Source organism: Cyclopterus lumpus, chromosome 17, assembly GCF_009769545.1.
Source record: "Cyclopterus lumpus isolate fCycLum1 chromosome 17, fCycLum1.pri, whole genome shotgun sequence".
Classification (NCBI taxonomy): domain Eukaryota; kingdom Metazoa; phylum Chordata; class Actinopteri; order Perciformes; family Cyclopteridae; genus Cyclopterus; species Cyclopterus lumpus.
The window spans coordinates 21362774-21385277 of record NC_046982.1 but is presented as its reverse complement, the minus strand read 5'-3'; the positions used below and the strand labels follow the sequence as shown (position 1 = coordinate 21385277).

Below are 22504 nucleotides of genomic sequence, written 5' to 3'. Positions count from 1 at the left end.
CTTTAACAAGAGGAACTTTAACAAGAGGAACTTCACTTCCTGAAAGAGGTTGAGTGGTTGTGACTGCGGCCCTGCGGCTTGTGTTTTGGAGCTGTTGAAGAGCTGATGAAGAACTGATGAAGAGCTGTTGAAGAGCTGATGAAGAGCTGATGAAGAGCTGTTGAAGAGCTGATGAAGAACTGATAAAGAGCTGATGAAGAGCTGTTGAAGAGCTGATGAAGAGCTGATGAAGAGCTGTTGAAGAGCTGATGAAGAACTGATAAAGAGCTGATGAAGAGCTGATGAAGAGCTGATGAAGAGCTGATGAAGAGCTGTTGAAGAGCTGATGAAGAGCTGTTGAAGAGCTGATGAAGAGCTGTTGAAGAGCTGTTGAAGAGCTGATGAAGAGCTGATGAAGAGCTGATGAAGAGCTGTTGAAGAACTGATGAAGAACTGATGAAGAGCTGATGAAGAGCTGATGAAGAGCTGATGAAGAGCTGATGAAGAGCTGATGAAGAGCTGATGAAGAACTGATGAAGACCTGTTGAATACCTGATGAAGAGCTGTTGAATTGCTGTTGAAGAGCTGATGAAGAGCTGATGAAGAGCTGATGAAGAGCTGATGAAGAGCTGTTGAAGAGCTGATGAAGAGCTGATGAAGAGCTGTTGAAGAGCTGATGAAGAGCTGATGAAGAGCTGATGAAGAGCTGATGAAGAACTGATGAAGACCTGTTGAATACCTGATGAAGAGCTGTTGAATTGCTGTTGAAGAGCTGATGAAGAGCTGATGAAGAGCTGATGAAGAGCTGTTGAAGAGCTGTTGAAGAGCTTATGAAGAACTGATGAAGAGCTGTTGAAGAGCTGATAAAGAGCTGATGAAGAGCTGATGAAGAGCTGTTGAAGAGCTGATAAAGAGCTGATGAAGAGCTGATGAAGAGCTGTTGAAGAGCTGATGAAGAGCTGTTGAAGAGCTGATGAAGAGCTGTTGAAGAGCTGATGAAGAGCTGATGAAGAGCTGTTGAAGAGCTGATGAAGAGCTGTTGAAGAGCTGATGAAGAGCTGATGAAGAGCTGTTGAAGACCCCTCCTATAGGTATAATAAATAAGTGTCCATTGTTCATCGTACAAACAGAGCAGGTTATGGCGCCGTCTGTCGTGTCTGTCTTTGTGATTCTGGTGCTGCTCGTCGGCGTCGAGGCACAAGGTGAGAAAAGAACTTCTTCATTGTAATATTGAGGTTGTATCTCATGGTTAATAATGCAGCCCTCCTGTGTCTGCATGACCGAGCAAAACATTTTTGCACATGTTAAAGTCATAAAGGTGGCCTCGCTGACGGCCTGAAGAATGATTAAAAAGTAAACGCTACGAAGTACAAGAGGAATTCTGCTTCCTAATCAAAATAGTTTGTTGATGGAAATAATGTCATGATAGAAAGCAACAGGCTTAGTTTCACCTGTTAAACTCGTCTTTCTTAGGAGACCAAAGACGATGTTAAAAGACCTTTGATGAGCTGAAGCAGTTTGAGTAACATCCAGTAATAACCACGTGTTGTGTGTGATTCTTATTGTATTGTGTGTCTGCTGTTTCTACAGGGAGCAGAGTGACTGCTGTGTTGGTGCAGGAGGGAGAAGATCTGCTCCTGGAGGCTGAATATAATAATCCTGAAGGTTATTTCATTGTTAGGTGGCAATTCAACAAAACGGTCGATTTAGTGAGATTTGTACCTCGTAGAGAACCAGCTGTCTCTTCTGATTTCACTGGAAGGATTGAGTTTACTGGGAAAAGATTCTCTGTGAAATTAAAGAATCTCCAGCTGGCAGACAGTGGAGTTTATACTGCAGACGTGAGCCAGTATGGAGGACTGCGCCCACTACGAGACTGGCAACTAGGAGACCGCCCACTAGGAGACCGCCCACTAGGAGACCGCCCACTAGGAGACCGCCCACTAGGAGACCGCCCACTAGGAGACCGCCCACTAGGAGACCGCCCACTAGGAGACCGCACACTAGCTGAATACAAGGTCACCGTTCAAGGTGAGTTGGTTCACCTTTCAGACACAGATGGAGAGTCTCTGTCATGTTTCATGAACTCTTCACATAACCCCCCTCAGCTCCAGTGTCTCCAGTTAAGCTCTCCGTGGTCTCCGTGGTCTCCAGAAGCTCCGCCTCCTGTGACCTCACTGTGAACTGCAGCACACAGGACTCTCACATCAGCAGCACTTTTACATGCGTGGACGGAGCCTGCAGTCAGGAGGGAGGAGGAGGGCGATCGGAGGTCACGACCTCTGGCGCTTCTCTCCAGGTCTACCTGTTGAATAGCTCCATCGTCTGTCACCATAGCAACCAGGTTCACTGGACCAAGGACTTTAAAGGGACCCAACACGTTTGCTGCCAACATGCTGGTAAGACTGAAGGACAAGACGACTTCCTCATAATAAAGCACAGTTTTGAGTTTGCTTAAGACTTGGAGCGTATTAGCTTTTCTAGTTTTTTTCTAGCACATGAATGTTATTTATAGGAACACTAAATTACATGACTAATTAAATGACTAATTTCCGTGTTTGGTATAAAAAGTGCAACTTTTCTCCATTACTGCATTTTTAAGTATGAACATAAAGTGCAGCACTGGAACATGATTGTTTAAACTAGCACAGAAATGAATAAACAGAGGATCAACAACGTAAAACTAATATGCTGTTTCAGAGAGCACAATGCGCTTTGTGAAACTCAAGCAGGTGTATTGTTGTGTTTCAGGTTCAGAGGCGCCCTCTGCTGGTCCATCGGTGTACCTGGTGAAGATAGTCGTGTTCTCTGTGGGTCTGATCATCATGGTGGCTGCCGTCATCACCGTCCACCTCATGGAGAAGCTCCACAAGCACAAATAAACTAATTGTTTATTTGATCTCGTAATGCTACTGATGCTATATGAACTGATGCTATAATGCTATATCACTGCTAGCATGCTCTATTACTGCGATCATGCTATACCACTGATCTCATGCTATAATGCTATATAACTGTTAGCATGCTATATTACTGCTATCATACTGCACCACTGATCACATCCTATAATGCTATAACACTGCTAGCATGCTATATTACTGCTATCATGCTATACCACTGATCTCATGCTATAATGCTATATCACTGTTAGCATGCTATATTACTGCTATCATACTGCACCACTGATCACATCCTATAATGCTATAACACTGCTAGCATGCTATATTACTGCTATCATGCTATACCACTGATCTCATGCTATAATGCTATCACACTACTAGCATGCTATATTACTGCTATCAAACTATACCACTGAACTCATGCTATATTACTGATATTATGCTCAACCACTGATCTCATGCTGTAATGCTATATCACTGTTTGAATAGGGAAGCTAGCACCATAGTAGCACTTTAATAGCACTTAAATGTCTCTTACTGATAGCACTTTGTAGTTTAACGTTATTGAAGAAATTGTACTTTCTCGATTCTTGTTGTTTAATGCACTTATTGTAATTCGCTTTGGATAAAAGCGTCAGCTAAATGACATGTAATGTAATGTTAGCATGTCATTGCTGCTACACCACTGAACTCAGGCTGTATTACTGCTATCATGCTATACCGCTAATCCACAGCTGGTGGCAGAAACACACCGAGAAGACTGCAAGCCATCAAACATGAATGTAAGATTGTTTCAGATTGAAAGTATTAATAAAATCAGCTTTGTAAATGTTTCATGTTGATGGAAATGTATTCCAAACGTTGACTCAATCTTAAGGATACGTCGCAATACGATCTGGAAGGACATTTTTAAACTGCTCCAAAACCATCAACTCACACAGATCTTCAAAAGTAGCCACGTCAAGGGCAGTTAACCATCGCTCATAGTGCGTCGATAGGTCTCTCACCAACTCCACATATGTTTGACCCATCTTCCTCTCAAGGACATAAAACGCTGGCGATAGGCCTCTGGCACCAGCTCATGCACCTTGAGCACCGCAGCCTTTATTTTAGAATAATTAGAGCTGTCCTCCAGACTCAAAGAGGAATACGCTTCCTGTGCTCTCCCTGAAAAGGACACACTGAAGCATAAGAGCACAGTCCGCATCGGGCCGATCTCTAGCCTTCGCTACCCGTTCAAACGGCAAGAAGAACGTGTCTGGATCCCTTTCACTAAACGGTGGCAACCAGCGCAAATTACTAACATCCACGCGATTCCCCGCAGGCCTGGGCTCCGGTGCGCCCTGAACCCTCCCAGGACAATTTGCCATCTGCGACCAGAGACAAGCGATATCTCTCCAGCTCTATCTTTGCCGTCTCTGACTCTTGGCGGATTCTCTCCTTTCTATTTGACTTTTTTCATGTTCCATCTGCAACAGCAACATCTCCTCCTGTTGCTCAAACGATAGTCCATGAGCTCGAAAAGACCCAGCAGTAGGACCTGGAACGGACTCTTTACCTCTCAGACATAATTCCCATCTCGATTAATTTTGACGTTATAGCATATTTAATATTCTCCTTGATGCGTTTATCTCCTTCAACCACCACTGCATAATGATCCATCAATCCAGAGCAGCTGCTCTCTTGTGCATTTATCCAGGAACTCCCGAGACGGAGCGTCTACGAACGCCTCAGCCTCCGACATCTCCACTATTTACAACGAGCACCCATCAAGCAAATCCACGTTTACCCAGACAGACCCCACAAAGTCTACCCCTGTGTGCAACGAGGAATAACCCTCAACTCGGGTCGGCGTCTCCCCGCTATCTAAGCTCATCCCTAGTCTTCATGCTACTTGTGGTGGGTATTTACGCACTGAAGACCGCTGGTTTAGCAGAGCGTCTAGGAAGCTAGCACCTCTCCTGGCACCACGGACATGCTCCCAGGCAAGCTTCACCCACGTTCGTCACAGCACTACACCAACCCAGCTCAACGAACCCAAAGGGGAACGTCGCTACCGTCTACCGGGGGAAACTCCACGCCACTTCAATAAAATTACGCACAGAGCAACTTGCAAGAGATATCTGGACCCGCTGCAGCTCAAACATAACGAACTTCCTCCTCGAAGACCGGATAATACAAGACCTTACAGCAAATATGAAGGTAACTTACCCGGTGGCTCGATCCCCAAACCGCTGTCCTTTCCCTTGGATCACACGAGTAGCTAAACTTACCGGCGGCACAGGCACCAAAGGAAGGCGCTGAGCAGCACTATAAACCAACTTTGAAGCACACGCGCATCAAACATCAATCTGCCCACAAACACACACGCACACACACACACACACACACACAGGTTACGATGCAAACCAACCTCCACAGTTTTTACCGTTTAGTCGCCCCAACCGCTGCCAACAAACAAATTCTACAAGACACGACACGCCCAAAAGCACACCACTACCCGTTCCCAACTCTTAAATTACGGCACAAACGGGGAAAGAAGTCGGACGAGGCCCCAATGTGTCACAACCTGGCTCCGAGGAACCTAAAGTGTTTATTTAAACTTAACAAGGAAATAGTTAACGTGATGGAGTGTGGCAGTCAGTAACATCAGTATAGTGTCAACGTGAATGCGTGTGTAATAGGCGTTTTCAGCGAAACCAAAACCAAAGTGACCGGCGGCACCGCTCTGTCCCACTCCACCGATGACGGAGAGAAAACCTGCCCAGCAACGCGAGAGCTCGAGGCTTTGATGCCCTCGCTGTTCTCGGACCAGGTGCTCTGCATCAGGTGCTCTGCTCTCCAGGGACAAGCGCCAACTTAGTGGTTAGACAGCGGCCGTCACGAGGGCGTCGACTTCCCTGTGCCGGTGCTGCAGCCACTCGGCGCGTGGCATTGGTCACACCTGGCAGACAGACTGGGCAGGAGCCTACTAGGATCTCCTGAACCCTGAACCTCTGGAGAGGAGCCGCATCGGACAGGAGGCACCGTCTCACACCGGGTGCAGACCCAAGGCCAGAAGACCCCGACCGGGTTTGACCCCCATCCCCTTGACCCTAACCTACTTATTAAAGGACACTTTTTGTCAAATGATTCCTGTCTGAGTCTCTTGTTTTATTCCTGAATCTTGGCCCCCCGGGTTGCCACAGTAGATGAAATATGCAAAGGCATCACAAGGGTTTTTATGTGTGTTGTTCAAAGAATTTAAAATGAGTTTAGAGGAAATGAGACGCTTTGAAACTTTGTGATTCAGAAAAAAACATTTCCCCAAAATGGGCCTCTCCACTTCCTCATGCAGCACATTTTACAGAATGAGGCCGTGGGTCACGCTTCTCTTTGCCGTTTCTCTTCTGCATCCATGTGAAGCACAAGGTAAGGTTATATTTATGTATCATATTAGATTTATTATATATATATATATATATATACACTACCATTCAGAAGTTTGGGGTCACCCAGACAATTTCGTGGTTTTTTTCATGAACTCAGACTTTTATTTATCAAATGAGTTGCAAAATGAATAGAAAATATAGTCAAGACATTAACAAGGTTAGCAATAATGATTTTTATTTGAAATATTAATTTTGTTCTTCAAACTTTGCTTTCATCAAAGAATGCTCCATTTGCAGCAGTTTTATAGCTTCTCTCACTAGCATGTTTTCAGCTGTGCTAACATCATTGCACAAGGGTTTTCAATGGTTTTCAAGGGTTTTCAATGGTTTTCAAGGGGTTTCAAGGGTTTTCTAATCATCCATTAGTCTTCTCAGAACACAATGTACCATTAGAACACTGCAGTGATAGTTGTGGAAATGGGCCTCTATACATCTATGTAGATATTTCATTAAAAAACAGACGTTTCCACCTAGAATAGTCATTTACCACGTTAACAATGTATAAAGTGTATTTCTGATTATTTTAATGTTATCTTCATTGAAGAAAACGTTGCTTTTCTTTGAAAAATAAGGACATTTTTAAGTGACCACAAACTTTTGAAAGGTAGTGTATATTCGGTTGTTAGATGACTTTACGGACTTATTTTTAAACTTTATAATTCAGAGAAATGTATAAAATGTTCATCGACGTGCTAATTGTCAGTTATTTCTATAGTGATGCTAATAAAATCTTTTATTGAGATGCACAATATGTCAGTTATTCATCTTCCCTTTCACACAGCAATAGAAGTGTGTGTGTGACTTTCTTTTTGGTTGTTATTATCATTATTATTATTATTATTATTATTATTATTATTATTAAGAGAAGGCAAAACACAATAATAATGATTTATATTGTTCATTTTTGGTAAAAAAACTCTAATTATTTATACTGGAGGCAGGTGGGAGATTAAAAAAAATCTTATTGCCTTCAGTCATTTAACAAGATTATTTAATATTATCCATATTTTGATGAATATCTAAATCCAGAAACATATTGTAAATAATTTTAAACCCTTTTGTGTTATTGAAGTGACGCATTTAAAGGAGTTTACTTCCTTGGAGAAGCAATGCTCTCTACGTCCTTCTCAGTTTTTATTGAGACATCTTCTATCATTTCTGACTTGACTTTCCATCTGTGATGCAGAGGAAGACCTCGGAGGTGTTTGAGACACGTTATGTTGAAAAGGAGTTAAAAGCATCTCCGTCTCCTCTCGTTAGCTAGCAGTTAGCAGTCTGTGGATAAACCGCTAACGGTCTGAACGCTAGTAAGAGGAGGGGGGGGGGTGGGGGGGGGGGGGGGGGGGGGGGGGGGGGGGGGGGGGGGGGGATATATGTCATGATAGAAAGCAACAGGCTTAGTTTCACCTGTTAAACTCGTCTTTCCTGAGGAGACCAAAGACGATGTTAAAAGACCTTTGATGAGCTGAAGCAGTTGGAGTAACATCCAGTAATAACCACGTGTTGTGTGTGATTCTTATTGTATTGTGTGTCTGCTGTTTCTACAGGGAGCAGAGTGACTGCTGTGTTGGTGCAGGAGGGAGAAGATCTGCTCCTGGAGGCTGAATATAATAATCCTGAAGGTTTTTTCATTGTTTGGTGGAGATTCAACAAAACGGTCAATTTAGTGAGATTTGTACCTCGTATAGAACCAGCTGTCTTTCCTGATTTCACTGGAAGGATTGAGTTTACTGGGAAAGGATTCTCTGTGAAATTAAAGAATCTCCAGCTGGCAGACAGTGGAGTTTATACTGCAGAAGTGGGACATTATGGAGGAGACCGCCCACTAGGAGACCGCCCACTAGGAGACCGCCCACTAGGAGACGGCACACTAGCTGAATACAAGGTCACCGTTCAAGGTGAGTTGGTTCACCTTTCAGACACAGATGGAGAGTCTCTGTCATGTTTCATGAACTCTTCACATAACCCCCCTCAGCTCCAGTGTCTCCAGTTAAGCTCTCCGTGGTCTCCGTGGTCTCCAGAAGCTCCGCCTCCTGTGACCTCACTGTGAACTGCAGCACACAGGACTCTCACATCAGCAGCACTTTTACATGCGTGGACGGAGCCTGCAGTCAGGAGGGAGGAGGAGGGCGATCGGAGGTCACGACCTCTGGCGCTTCTCTCCAGGTCTACCTGTTGAATAGCTCCATCGTCTGTCACCATAGCAACCAGGTTCACTGGACCAAGGACTTTAAAGGGACCCAACACGTTTGCTGCCAACATGCTGGTAAGACTGAAGGACAAGACGACTTCCTCATAATAAAGCACAGTTTTGAGTTTGCTTAAGACTTGGAGCGTATTAGCTTTTCTAGTTTTTTTCTAGCACATGAATGTTATTTATAGGAACACTAAATTACATGACTAATTAAATGACTAATTTCCGTGTTTGGTATAAAAAGTGCAACTTTTCTCCATTACTGCATTTTTAAGTATGAACATAAAGTGCAGCACTGGAACATGATTGTTTAAAGTAGCACAGAAATGAATAAACAGAGGATCAACAACGTAAAACTAATATGCTGTTTCAGAGAGCACAATGCGCTTTGTGAAACTCAAGCAGGTGTATTGTTGTGTTTCAGGTTCAGAGGCGCCCTCTGCTGGTCCATCGGTGTACCTGGTGAAGATAGTCGTGTTCTCTGTGGGTCTGATCATCATGGTGGCTGCCGTCATCACCGTCCACCTCATGGAGAAGCTCCACAAGCACAAATAAACTAATTGTTTATTTGATCTCGTAATGCTACTGATGCTATATGAACTGATGCTATAATGCTATATCACTGCTAGCATGCTATATTACTGCTATCATACTACACCACTGATCCCATCCTATAATGCTATAACACTGCTAGCATGCTATATTACTGCTATCATGCTACACCACTGAACTCATGCTATATTACTGCTATCATGCTATACCACTTATCTCATGCAGTAATGCTATATCCCTGTTAGTATGCTATATTACTGCTATCATACTATACTACTGATCTAAAGCTGTACCACTGAACTCATGCTATAATGCTATATTACTGCTATCATGCTACACCACTGATCTCATGCTATAATGCTATATTACTGCTATCATGCTATACCACTGATCTCATGCTATAATGCTATATTACTGTTATCATGTTATACCACTGATCTTATGCTATAATACTATATTACTGCTATCATGTTATACCACTGATCTTATGCTATAATGCTATATTACTGCTATCATGCTATACCACTGATCTCATGATATAATGCTATATTTCTGCTATCATGCTATACCACTGATCTCATGCTATAATGCTATATTACTGCTATCATGCTATACCACTGATCCACAGCTGGTGGCAGCAACACATCAAGAGGGAGAAGACTGCAAGCCAGCAAACATGAATGTAAACCATTTAAGATTGAAAGTATTAATAAAATCAGCTTTGTAAATGTTTCATGTTGATTGAAATGTCCAAACGTTGACTCAACGTTTAAAACAAATGCCGATCCTCCTTGATTATCTATTGATTATACCCAATATCACTGATTTTACTTTGGAAATGAAAATTATTGCACAGAGATGACCATGAAATGTTTTCACGATCAAGACCAGCAATATACAAGAAATACCCTCGTTGAATACACTGTGTATAACACAGCATGTGGTCCTATTTATAACCCCAACAGATATATTGCATATTTGACTGTTTGTATGTACAGTGTTTAAATTTCAGTTTAAGCATGTTTTCAACTTTATTATTGTTAAAGCTTTATACTTTCTGTGATTAGTGGAAGCCTTAAGGTCGCGTGTAACAGACTTTTTATATATTGTGAGTTTTTCCGCAATCAATCAGCGCTATTGTTATAGTAAACACACTTGACACACTGAATTCATGACAAAATATATTATAGAAAAATAAAACATTTCAAGCCAATCAAGCTTTTTTTGTTTTCCTCCGTTTCCTCCCTCCAAACTTTGCACATGGGCCTCTCCACAAGTTCACAAGTATTTGACTCCTTTTGAACCTGTAAGAACACCACGATAAGACACAACTGTCCTGCGACGCCTTGGAAGTCCAAACTGTAAATCGTTGCTGGTTTAGGAAATAATTACAATTCATATCAGTGGCACTTATCAGTGAACACTTAAATAAAACCGTAAAGCTTTAGTAATTGCTGTATGAGGAATACAATTCCCCCGTTAATGGTTTAAGGACCGGGCAGGCTTCTCCACCTGGGCGTACAGGCTCTCCACCGCAGCCGGGCCTCTGGTCTCAGAAGGTTCCAGGGATCCAGTGTGAGCTCCGACCAAGCTGTAGGTGGAGGTTGGAGAAAGACCTGAAGCCTCGTCGGTTGGACTCTGAACCAGAAGTCGGGGTGTTGTTGCGGCCTGCAGAATAAATCACGTACACCGTCAGCGAACAACCGACATTTTTAATACACACTTTATTTTGAATGGTGCTATTTTTATAACGTGATAAAGTAACCAGCCGCTCGTATATATACTCCGGCAGCGCAACCAGTGGTGTGTGCATGCGTCAGCGTCACCAGTTACTTGTGCATGCGTCAGCGTCACCAGTGACGCGTGCATGCGGCAGCGTAACCAGTAACGTGTGCATGCGGCAGCGTCACCGATGGTGCGTGCATGCGGCATCGTAACCAGTGGCGCGTGCATGCGGCAGCGTCACCAGTGACGCGGCATCGTAACCAGTGGCGCGTGCATGCGGCAGCGTCACCAGTGACGTGTGCATGCGGCAGCGTAACCAGTAACGCGTGCATGCGGCAGCGTCACCAATGGCGAGTGCATGCGGCATCGTAACCAGTAACGCGTGCATGCGGCAGCGTCACCAATGGCGCGTGCATGCGGCATCGTAACCAGTAGCGCGTGCATGCGGCAGCGTCACCAGTGACGCGTGCATGCGGCAGCGTCACCAGTGACGCATGCATGCGGCAGCTTCACCAGTGACGGGAGCATGCGGCAGCGTAACCAGTGACGGGAGCATGCGGCAGCGTAACCAGTGACGGGAGCATGCGGCAGCATAACCAGTGACGGGAGCATGCGGCAGCGTAACCAGTGACGGGAGCATGCGGTAGCGTAACCAGTAACGCGTGCATGCGGCAGCGTCACCGATGGCGCATGCATGCGGCAGCGTCACCAGTGACGCGTGCATGCGACAGCGTCACCAGTGACGGGAGCATGCGGCAGCGTAACCAGTGACGCGTGCATGCGGCAGCGTAACCGGTGACGCATGCATGCGGCAGCGTCACCAGTGACGGGAGCATGCGGCAGCGTAACCAGTGACCCGTGCATGCGGCAGCGTCACCAGTGACGGGAGCATGCGGCAGCGTAACCGGTGACGCGTGCATGCGGCAGCGTCACCAGTGACGCGTGCATGCGGCAGGTTCTGATTTTAAAAAACTCGATGTTTCCTCAATACCTGGAGAGTGTTAAAGAATGTTAAATAAAGAAAAAAGAAACTTACCAGAGGAATTTCATAAACCGTATTCTCGCTGCTTTTTTTTTCATCTGCAGATCAAATGAAAAAACAGCCCTTTAAAAAAGATAGCTTTACCTTTTTACCTGTTTTATAATGACATTACGATGCAGACACCTAAAGCATTTCTACAATGAAAAGTACATTTTGATCGTATATCACAAGGACAGAGGATGTTCTATGTTGCCCTCCGAGGCAATTTTGTAATATTGGGTTCAGTAAAATTGGAATAAAATGCTAAATATAACCGCTTTAAGTAAATAATGATCAGATGGGGATTTCCTTACATGTAGACAGTGTAATTACTTTACATAACAGTATGGCAGTAGGATGATTTTAAAATAGCTGCAGATGTTGCTTGTGTTAAAATGTTTACGTGGACTTACAGTTTTTTCTCTTTCGACAATAAAGAAACAGGCCGAACAGAATGAGGAGAAAGAGAACCGTGAAGCCGACAGCAATCCGAAGCACCAGGACGCGGTTATGGTCTGTAAAACACAAACGACACATGAAACACACTGAACGCGTCACTCTGAATCAAATGCTGCAGTTTTGACCCTACACATGTCTTGGTAACCTGATATCATTAAGTTAATTTTTAATAAATGTCAATTAAATCAAATAAAAAAGTATACAACAATAAAATAGAACTGACACACACAAGCTTCATGAACAGATTAACAGCAGTTCTATTATTATATTAATCTGTAGATGTTAACAAGATTTGTACTAACAAAATCCTACACCACTCAAACAGCAATGACATAAAGAGTTCAACAATATTTGTAAACAAACACAATACATTTAATGTACAGCGTAAACATGTAATTCACTTTTTAAACTCAAAACTGTGCTTTATTATGAGGAAGTCGTCTTGTCCTTCAGTCTTACCAGCATGTTGGGAGCAAACGTGTTGGGTCCCTTTAAAGTCCTTGGTCCAGTGAACCTGGTTGCTATGGTGACAGACGATGGAGCTATTCAACAGGTAGACCTGGAGAGAAGCGCCAGAGGTCGTGACCTCCGATCGCCCTCCTCCTCCCTCCTGACTGCAGGCTCCGTCCACGCATGTAAAAGTGCTGCTGATGTGAGAGTCCTGTGTGCTGCAGTTCACAGTGAGGTCACAGGAGGCGGAGCTTCTGGAGACCACGGAGACCACGGAGAGCTTAACTGGAGACACTGGAGCTGAGGGGGGTTATGTGAAGAGTTCATGAAACATGACAGAGACTCTCCATCTGTGTCTGAAAGGTGAACCAACTCACCTTGAACGGTGACCTTGTATTCAGCTAGTGGGAGGTCTCTTTCAGTCGTGGTCACGTCTGCAGTATAAACTCCACTGTCTGCCAGCTGGAGATTCTTTAATTTCACAGAGAATCTTTTCCCAGTAAACTCAATCCTTCCAGTGAAATCAGGAAAGACAGCTGGTTCTCTATCATGTACAAATCTCACTAAATCGACCGTTTTGTTGAATTTCCACCTAACAATTAAATAATCTTCAGGATTATTATATTCAGCCTCCAGGAGCAGATCTTCTCCCTCCTGCACCAACACAGCAGTCACTCTGCTCCCTGTAGAAACAGCAGACACACAATACAATAAGAATCACACACAACACGTGGTTATTACTGGATGTTACTCCAACTGCTTCAGCTCATCAAAGGTCTTTTAACATCGTCTTTGGTCTCCTCAGGAAAGACGAGTTTAACAGGTGAAACTAAGCCTGTTGCTTTCTATCATGACATATATCCCCCCCCCCCCCCCCCCCCCCCCTCCTCTTACTAGCGTTCAGACCGGTTATTTCCACAGACTGCTAACTGCTAGCTAACGAGAGGAGACGGAGATGCTTTTAACTCCTTTTCAACATAACGTGTCTCAAACACCTCCGAGGTCTTCCTCTGCATCACAGATGGAAAGTCAAGTCAGAAATGATAGAAGATGTCTCAATAAAAACTGAGAAGGACGTAGAGAGCATTGCTTCTCCAAGGAAGTAAACTCCTTTAAATGCGTCACTTCAATAACACAAAAGGGTTTAAAATTATTTACAATATGTTTCTGGATTTAGATATTCATCAAAATATGGATAATATTAAATAATCTTGTTAAATGACTGAAGGCAATAAGATTTTTTCAAATTTCCCACCTGCCTCCAGTATAAATTATTAGAGTTTTTTTACCAAAAATGAACAATATAAATCATTATTATTGTGTTGTGCCTTCTCTTATTAATAATAATAGCCAAAAAGAAACACACACCTCTATTGGTTTGAGAAAGGGAAGATTAATAAGTGACAATCAGCACGTCTCTGAGAATTTTAGAAATTAGAAAGTTAAAAAATAAGTCTGTAAAGTTTGTCATAACTTCTATTCGTGAACTAGTGCTACGGTACAAAGGCTTTGACCTCGACCAACAACCAAATATATATATATATATAATAAATCTAATATGATACATAAATATAACCTTACCTTGTGCTTCACATGGATGCAGAAGAGAAACGGCAAAGAGAAGCGTGACCCACGGCCTCATTCTGTAAAATGTGCTGCATGAGGAAGTGGAGAGGCCCATTTTGGGGAAATGTTTTTTTCTGAACCACAAAGTTTCAAAGCGTCTCATTTCTTCTAAACTCATTTTAAATTCTTTGAACAACACAAATAAAAACCCTTGTGATGCCTTTGCATATTTCATCTACTGTGGCAACCCGGGGGGCCAAGATTCAGGAATAAAACAAGAGACTCAGACAGGAATCATTTGACAAAAAGTGTCCTTTAATAAGTAGGTTAGGGTCAAGGGGATGGGGGTCAAACCCGGTCGGGGTCTTCTGGCCTTGGGTCTGCACCCGGTGTGAGACGGTGCCTCCAGTCCGATGCGGCTCCTCTCCAGAGGTTCAGGGTTCAGGAGATCCTCGTAGTCTCCTGCCCAGTCTGTCTGCCAGGTGTGACCAATGCCACGCGCCGAGTGGCTGCAGCACCGGCACAGGGAAGTCGACGCCCTTTACCACCTCCCCCAATCGGACTTCTGCCACCCCTCCACCAGCTCTAGGTCGGGGCTGGGAGCGTCAACCAACCAGCATTCACCTGTCCTGGACAGGGCATCTGCATTTCCTATGGCTTTTTCAGACCTGTTCTCAACAGAAAAATTAATTCCAATAACCACCGTGTAACCCGCGCATTAGTGTCCTTGGCTTTTGACATCCATCTTAATGGTGCATGATCTGTTACCAGGGTGAAAGCCCTGGTAACAGATGATAGCCCTCCAGTCCCAGGAACGTTTTTACTTGCCGTTTCATTGCTGCCTTGGACCAGGTGGTAATGGCTTCCACTTTCCAGAGTTGGGGTATTACGCTGCCTCTGCCCACAGTGTAGCCGAGGTACCCTCCCGAAAGGGCAGAACCGTATAGTGATAGAGGCCTTCCGGGGTAGCAAAGGCCGTCTTTTCCTTGGCTCTTTCTGTGAGGGGAACCTTCCAGTAACCCTTGGTGAGATCAAAAGTGGACACAAAAACGGGCTGAGCCTAGTCGCTCAATCAACTCAGGTAGGCATCAAATTTTGAGATTTCATTTAACTTCCTAAAATCATTGCAGAATCTATCAGTGCCATCCGGTTTGGGAGTCAGGACAATTGGGCTGGACCAGGCACTATGTGATTCCACAATAACCCTCACATCAATAGTCTCAGCATTTGTTTTGGGTTCTTATTGAAACGTTCTACAAGGCCATCCGTCTGTGGGTGGTACACTGAGGTTCTTAGTGGGCTCACCAGCCACAACTTGCACATCTCCTTCATGACCCGAGACATGAAGCAGCTTCCCTGATCAGTTAGGACCTCTTGTACAATGTCGACTCGACTAAAGAGGAGGAGGAGTTCTCTGGCAACTGCAACTTAGCAATTGCGGTGCGTAATGGTAGCGGGGGGGCATAATCCATGATGACCAGAATGTAACGAAGCCCCCTACTCGACTAGGGGGCTTCTTTCATGGACACTCTCTGGAAGGGAACATCAATTAAGGGTACCGGGATCAAAGGCTTCTGATAGTGTACCTTTGGGGCTGTCTTCTGGCACTCCCGGCAGCGCTTTCGCAGTAATCCTGGACCGCCCCTCTTCACCCCGGGCCAGTAGAAGCGACCCAGGTCTTCTCTACCCCCAGACGAGCTCCCAGTGGGCTGCAGGTGTGACCAACGCCATGTGCCGAGAAGTAGACGCCCTTTACCACCTCCCCCCAAACCTGAGCTTGGGGATCCGCCCTGGTTTGCCCGGGGAGCAAACCAGGGTTAAGCTTTGAGTGCTCTGAACAAGTGAGGAGACCAACTACTGCCTTTTAATAACTTTATTAAAACAGAGAGATTTGTCTCATTGGATCCATCCCCCATCTGCACTTTAAACACCATTCCAGAGCCTGATGTTACATTAAAACAAAAGTTACAAATACATACAATTTCCCACATATTTAAACACTGTCATACTTTTCCTTGATTCATCGTTGTCTCACATTTCCATAAGAATAAAATCATTATCCGTGACCTGCAAGATTACTTTCACACTCTCGCCTCTGGTGGACCCTCGTGTCCTCGTCGCCTCGACGGTAAAAAAAATAAATTAAAAAAGGAGAATTCCACCGAAACATTCGCTGTTAATAATTAAATGTTAGTAACTTCATAATTACACGGACATACAGAAGGCTCCCACTTTACACAGAAAGGAGAGCTTCTACGAGAGCGGTGGAAGATCTTCTCGTCAGAGAAAACTGAAAATCCAATTATCTTTGTGGGAAGGAAGCGTCTGTTGAGAAGTATATGATATATATCTATATTTATAGATATATATCATGCAAATTCCATGATATTCAATGTGTGTAAGTGCTTTTAGTAATGTGAAGAAGAAGAAGAAAAAACTATCCTCCTTGTGGTAAGGTCCGAAGTTAGGCAGCTAAATAAAAGGTGCAAGTGTACATCATGTACTTACATAAAGTGCTAACTTTAACATCCATACGTAACAGAAAAAATAAGTAAGGCCCGCCCCACGGAGCACCTTGGACACCACATATTCAATCTGAGGCGACTACATTCCAGTTGTAGTTTCCACATCCACGTGGAAGAGAAAGTGCTTTTCCTAACCGCTTGCAGTGCATTGTTCAATACACATAATTGTCTTTAACTCGAACAAGAAATGTAAAAATATCCAAAGTGTTGTGAGGGGGATTTTGTGACTTCTGTAAAAATTTAGCATCACTCATTGTGTGTGTGTGTTTTTTTTTTTTTTTTAATAGTATAAACAGCAATTGCCCCCTTTGTCTATGACATTGAGGGGGGGATTTGACATTTGACATTGCGCAAGAAGGGGAGGACCCAAACAAGTCAACTGGGTTTCCCGTCTTCTGCCACGGCTCGCGTTCAGTTTAGTTTCTTTATTTTAGTTTTCGTTGTTGTTGTTTTGTTTTAATTTACTGTGCGAATAAATAATCCCACCTGTTATTTTCTTAGTTATAAAAGTGTGTGTGTGTGTGTGTGTGTGTGTGTGTGTGAGTGTGTGTGTGCACTCACAACACTCACAATAATAGCTGCAGTCAGGCAGTGTGTTATGCCTTCATAGGAATACGGTGTAAAAACATGCATCATCCCAGCAGACGAGTGACACATTTTCTGCTGAGCGTACAGAAGTCCACAGTCTTCTGTATTTCCTTCAAGCGTCCTCTTGTTCTACCTGGATATCTTCCAGAGGTCCGAATCGGTCCTAAAAAGTCAAGTGTCCGAGCTGTTTGGATGAGACGTTTCCTCCCGTTGCTTTTACCCTTCACACTCGTCTCCTTGGCGATGCCCCCCCCCCCCGCCCCTCCCTTTCATACGTTGCTGATGCGAACGTCTCTCGCCCGGCCTCGTTCCTCGCCCCCCCTCTCCCGGTAGCTCTGCTCCAGGCGGATCTTCTCCGGATCGGTCACCTCCGACACGGCCCCGCCGCCCCCGTTGCTCTGGTACGCCTGCTGGGGGCCGGACGGTTTGAAGACGGGCGTGGTCTTGGTCTTGGCCACTTTGTCGAAGAAGGCAAAGTCCGCCACGTATTTGCCCGACGGGGAGAGGGAGACCACGGGGGGGAACTCGTAGCCCCAGAGAATCTCGTCCGGCAGGTAGGAGGTGCGGACCTGGCAGGTGGCGGAGGTCGGCTCAACCGTGGCGCTCATGATCACCAGCAGCTCGAAGTCTGCCGACTCTGGATCGGTCCAGCCCCCACCTGGTGGAGGTGAATGAGATGGGACACTTCATAAGAAGAGGTGAGGGGGTGGAGAATGTGACAGAGGACGGAGGAATCTATACTAAATACTACATTTAAAGGGATTTGTGGAGTCATTTCATTATGAGCGGGTTGTTCGAAGAGGATGCACCTGTATGCACGCTCAGGTGATTAATATAGAGGTCTGCTAAAGTAATAGTAGTAAAGGAAACACTTGAAAGACAGAGAAGGAACAAAGGTTGGAGGGTAAAAGGAAGCAAGTGGTTCACGACGAGGAAGTTCGGGACTGGTATGCGACGGGTCTACGTCCGATTTCATTACTACAAATCTATTAGGTTTCTACGCAGAAATGCTGCAGTAGGTATCAGAAAGCAGGTGTACATTAATTGCCCCTTCAACTGCCCCCTCTGTAAATAATTTAGGCCCGACTGACCACTCGCCCCGCCCACCGAATCGCCCCCTGACGCCTCACCGTCTCACCGCCACGCTTACCCTTGGCTGCCCAGGCTCGCAGGGGGCTGTCGTCGTCGATGATGTGGTAGAAGGTGAGCGGCAGGATGAGGAAGGGGCTGTCGCTGGACATGTCCACTTGGAACGGCACGTTCCTCTGGTCCAGACGGACCGTCTCGCCTTCCTTGGTCAGAGACGTCTGGAGCAGTTTTCCACTGACCTGGAAGTGGGTGGGTTGGGTTAATATGTGCAAACTAGGCGGCGGCGGGAGGTATCTGGTGATGCACGCTCTCCGTCTCCCTGGGCCCACTGACCTGACACCCGAGCAGGAGACTCTTGCGCATGTTGGCCACCCGGACCATCAGGCAGGGTCGTCCCTCGTGGGTCGACACCACGGCATGCTGGCTGAACTTCACCGTCTCGCCTCGCTTCTTCGGCCGAGCGACCTGAGCGGAGGAATGAGTTCTGCTTTTAAGTCTGGAAAACATTTCTCAAGAGTCCTGCGCTCAACATTGGGGACAGATGAATGTGCATGCAGCGTTAACCCATCTGCTTTTTACTTGTAAATGCTTGAGAAATGTGGATCCATGTGGGTTCATGTATACACATGCGGGCCCCTGCATCTCACTGTATGCGTTTGGCTACCTTGGCGAGGAAGGTACCGGTGATGAAGATCTCCATCAGCATGGTGATGACGAGCTGGACGATGAGGAGGATGATGGCCGCCGGACATTCCTCGGTGATGCAGCGGAAACCGTAACCGATGGTGGTCTGGGTCTCCAGGGAGAAGAGGAAAGCCCCCGTCAGGGTCTGCATCTGCATCACACAGGGTGTGTGGTTTGAGGGCGGGTCAAACTCTGGAGGTTAAAGAAAAAAAAAGACACAAAAAAAATCTATTTATTCTAATGTCTTATGTTATTGCATATTTACAGGGGCAGAACATCTAAGTGTTGATAGGGACCTTTTTATCATTTTAACCATCACATTCAGATGAACGTTGGAGACGTGAGAGAGAAGAAAGAGGAAGTGGGGGAGAGCAGATGTCTCAGTGACTTCCTGCCATCACTGATGTTATTTTAGTTTCAGATGCTGTACAGGAAATACGAATTCCAGACACTCCTGTAACACTTCACACAGATGCCTCATCACAGTAAATAGTCACGACTACACAATTAACGTTGCATTAGTTTAAAAAAAACATCTTAGGTTATTATTTATTCAGAGTTTTAACACTCAAAACTCGGTGTGGGCGTGGCTGGAGCAGATTTGATTGACAGGGATCGAAACCTGCCGACGGAAACCCGCCGACCGACCGTCATGCAGTGTCTGATTCGACTGCTGCTGGATGCTGATTGGTGAATGGAAGTTCGTCTAGTCAACGGAACTTTATGCAGATAGTTTCAGTTATTTTTAGTTTTTTGAGATTTCTGTGTGACTCCAGTACACTGAGGGTTGAAATAAGGTAGTCGATGCTGCTCAAAGCATTAAGAAACTGGTGATTGGGCTTCAGGAGATGTTCATTGGAACTTCTTTCTACTGAAGGTATAGTCCCTGTAAGATCTGTGGATCATCGACCTTCAGTATGACCTGTTAACCTATGACCCCCCCTCCCCCCATACACACACACACACACCAAGTAGGTCTCCGTGCACCAGGGCCATGAGATACCACAGCACCCCGAATAGGAACCAAGTCCCCGCGAACGTGGCCGTGAACAGGAAGAACTTGTAGCGCCACTGCATGTCCAGGAACGTGGTCCAGAGGTCACGCATGTACAGGGCGCTGCGCCCGCTGACGTGCTCGATGCGCACGTTGCTGCGGCCATCTTTGGACAGGACGCGCCTCCTCTTCCTCAGAGTCCCGCCCCCGCCGGAAACGCCGCCACCCAGCAAGGGTTTCAGAGCGTCGGTCTGCGTCTGCGAGTGGCACACCTTCTGGGGGGAGGAGCTACGAGAGGAAGGGGGTGTGGCAGATGTCATCTGAGGAACGACAAAGAAAGAGGAGTTAATTGTTTTCTCTGATTGACTCGTCGAGGGGTCAGTGCTGCTAATAGGCTCATTGGAGTTTAGTTCGGTTGCAAGGATTGACAGATATTTCTTTAATATCTTACAGTATTCACAACATCAGCAGTGCCTCGCAATCTGATTTAGGTTATGGTGACTTCCTGTTGCATGCTGGGGGGAGAGATGGAAACTTCCCATGATGACTGTAAGGTTTCGGTAACTTCCCCTGCGGTCACCTGTTCTCGCTCTCACAGGAAATCCCTTCTCAAGGTGGTCTGATTATAATCAAACCTGTGATTGATGATGTTCAAAATATGTCTCAAAATAAAATAAAGCAACTAACCAGCAGACAAGTTAACATCCAACTGTAACTTTACATTTTTAAAGTTAAGTTTTAAACAGCAAAACAAGTCAGAACAAACTTGAGAGGCCGAGCACAACACCACGCAAGTATTTTTTTTATTAAAAAGCAAAAATTAGATGCAAAGGTGTGGACTCCAGCCTCGTCCTTTGGACCCGAGCCCCACATGTGATTGCCGGTTTAAAGGTTAAAGGAAGTTAAGTACGTTTGTGTTAGTTAACCACGGAGGTTGTGTACCAAAAGTACCAAGTGAGTCGACGCTGACACACAAAAAAGCGATCTCGTGCCTGTGAGACCTGTTTCTGGGCCCACTAACCCACATTAAAAAGATCCACTAAAAGAAGTGACATTAAGTACATTAAGACAATCTTGTCATGGGAAGGAAGTTGCGCAGCGTGAAGTGGCATCACTAAAAGCTAAAAAAAGAGGAAGAAACCTCTGTTTCAGCATCTCAAACTGGAACACAACTATTTAGCAACCGCCGCTTGTACAAACCGCTTTTTCTTTAGCGTTTCTCACGATGAAACTTGATGTTCTCTTTTCTTTTAGGTACGGTTTGGTGCTCGGGTCGTTTGATAAAAAAGTGCTAAATACCAAGTGCAGAGCGAGGGCCTATCCGGGGTTTGTTAAGGGATCGTCTCCTCGAGGTGGTCAGCATGGCGCCTGGCTGAGCTAACGGTGCTAACGGCGCTAACAGAGTGAGGGGGGGACCGATGGGTGGCTGCTACTCTAACCGGGCCGTGGGAGCCCAGGTACACGTGTACTAAAATATGTTTAGTTTATGGACAAATACCTGCGGATTAACAACGTTCCCATCAGCCTCCACCGCGCTTTGTGTTTACGGCAACTTTCGCGAGTTAGCTTGCTAACACGCTAAACTAAAGAGTGTAAACATGGCACCGGGAGCCTTTTAGCACGGCGCCCACCGGCGTCTTTTGCATTGCTCGACTCAAACGAATACGTCATACCTAAACTTTAAGCCCTCTTTACCTTTTTGTTTTTAATGTAGTATAAAATAGTATGATTGCTCTACTCAAAGACAGGACAGGAAAAAGTGCCGCTTCTGAATGTCAGTGTGTGTGTGTTGCTGTCTTAATGGAGATGAACCGCACAGTAATGCGTGTGTGTGTTCTTAGAGCTTCGCGCCGTGGGATGTTGGCATGAATGCGAGCCCTTGTCCGAGCACCCCCGGTCACACGCCGACACGGCGACCGCATCTCCACAAAAAAAAAAAAAAAAAAAAAAAACACGCTCACTTACGTCCAACGGACCACGCCGGCCAGTGGGGAGAAGGGTGACCCACAAGAGGAGCAGGAAAAGAAAAAAGAACAAAGAAAGGGAAAGAGTAGAATTAGGATGAAGACGTACTGCATTAACCCAACAAACAAAACAAGAAAACTACACACAAGACTCTCATTTGTCAGCCGGAGAAGAGACTCGGACGAATAAATTAAGGAGAAACATCTTTTTGTCTGAGAGTCCGACGTCTCTACGAGATAACGTCTTTTTTCTTTTTCTTCCCTTGTGGACGTCCTACCAGAGAGGCCTTTTAGTGGACAAAGAGTGAACTTCTCACTGGTAACTGGAGATGCTGGTGTAAGAGTTTGGGGAGGAAAGGGATGCCCTGCTCAGGACACAAGGG

At 45.3% G+C, this 22504-nt stretch overlaps 3 protein-coding genes across 14 annotated transcripts in view; 1 reads left to right on the top strand and 2 right to left on the bottom strand.

Annotated features, from left to right (window-relative positions):
- Positions 1 to 9788, top strand: LOC117746063. Of its 5 annotated transcripts, XM_034554869.1 has the most exons (5): positions 6161 to 6290; positions 7858 to 8124; positions 8155 to 8208; positions 8286 to 8576; positions 8929 to 9788. In XM_034554869.1, the coding sequence occupies exons 1-5, from the start codon at positions 6191 to 6193 to the stop codon at positions 9057 to 9059; spliced, it is 843 nt and encodes a 280-aa protein (XP_034410760.1). In that variant the 5' UTR covers positions 6161 to 6190; the 3' UTR covers positions 9060 to 9788. The 5 variants fall into 5 exon arrangements, 4 of the variants coding, with proteins under 4 accessions (XP_034410758.1, XP_034410761.1, XP_034410760.1 ...); XM_034554867.1 differs by lacking the exons at positions 6161 to 6290; positions 7858 to 8124; positions 8155 to 8208; positions 8286 to 8576; positions 8929 to 9788 and adding exons at positions 1 to 1181; positions 1570 to 2010; positions 2088 to 2378; positions 2731 to 3713; XR_004611291.1 differs by lacking the exons at positions 6161 to 6290; positions 7858 to 8124; positions 8155 to 8208; positions 8286 to 8576; positions 8929 to 9788 and adding exons at positions 1001 to 1070; positions 1570 to 2010; positions 2088 to 2378; positions 2731 to 3713.
- Positions 9789 to 10224: 436 nt separating this feature from the next.
- Positions 10225 to 14764, bottom strand: LOC117746058. Its single transcript, XM_034554858.1, has 6 exons — positions 14293 to 14764; positions 13089 to 13394; positions 12721 to 13011; positions 12216 to 12317; positions 11818 to 11861; positions 10225 to 10724 (listed from the first exon to the last, which is right to left on the bottom strand). Exons 1-6 carry the CDS (start codon positions 14510 to 14512, stop codon positions 10536 to 10538), a joined length of 1152 nt encoding a protein of 383 aa, XP_034410749.1. The 5' UTR covers positions 14513 to 14764; the 3' UTR covers positions 10225 to 10535.
- A 1368-nt stretch (positions 14765 to 16132) lies between these two features.
- Positions 16133 to 22504, bottom strand: part of LOC117746045 (ATP-sensitive inward rectifier potassium channel 10) — a 12300-nt gene continuing 5928 nt past the window's right edge. For 2 of the 8 annotated variants that reach the window (XM_034554826.1, XM_034554827.1), the window contains 5 exons: positions 20132 to 20477; positions 19144 to 19355; positions 18813 to 18944; positions 18541 to 18718; positions 17067 to 18048 (listed from right to left, as the gene is read on the bottom strand). In XM_034554826.1, the coding sequence (XP_034410717.1) occupies positions 17660 to 18048; positions 18541 to 18718; positions 18813 to 18944; positions 19144 to 19355; positions 20132 to 20477 (1257 nt within the window). In that variant the 3' untranslated portion in view covers positions 17067 to 17659. The other 6 variants (XM_034554831.1, XM_034554832.1, XM_034554828.1 and 3 more) reach the window with 5 other exon arrangements.

Bases quoted from the DNA above. Each gene is read 5' to 3' on its own strand.
- LOC117746058 (XM_034554858.1), bottom strand. From the start codon at position 14,512: ATGAAATATGCAAAGGCATCACAAGGGTTTTTATTTGTGTTGTTCAAA. The intron at 13,395-14,292 runs GTAAGGTTATAT...CTGTTTCTACAG, and splicing joins GCATCCATGTGAAGCACAAG to GGAGCAGAGTGACTGCTGTG. The intron at 10,725-11,817 runs GTAAGTTTCTTT...TTTATTCTGCAG, and splicing joins CGGTTTATGAAATTCCTCTG to GCCGCAACAACACCCCGACT.
- LOC117746063 (XM_034554867.1), top strand. From the start codon at position 1,118: ATGGCGCCGTCTGTCGTGTCTGTCTTTGTGATTCTGGTGCTGCTCGTC. The intron at 1,182-1,569 runs GTGAGAAAAGAA...CTGTTTCTACAG, and splicing joins CGTCGGCGTCGAGGCACAAG to GGAGCAGAGTGACTGCTGTG. The intron at 2,011-2,087 runs GTGAGTTGGTTC...AACCCCCCTCAG, and splicing joins ATACAAGGTCACCGTTCAAG to CTCCAGTGTCTCCAGTTAAG.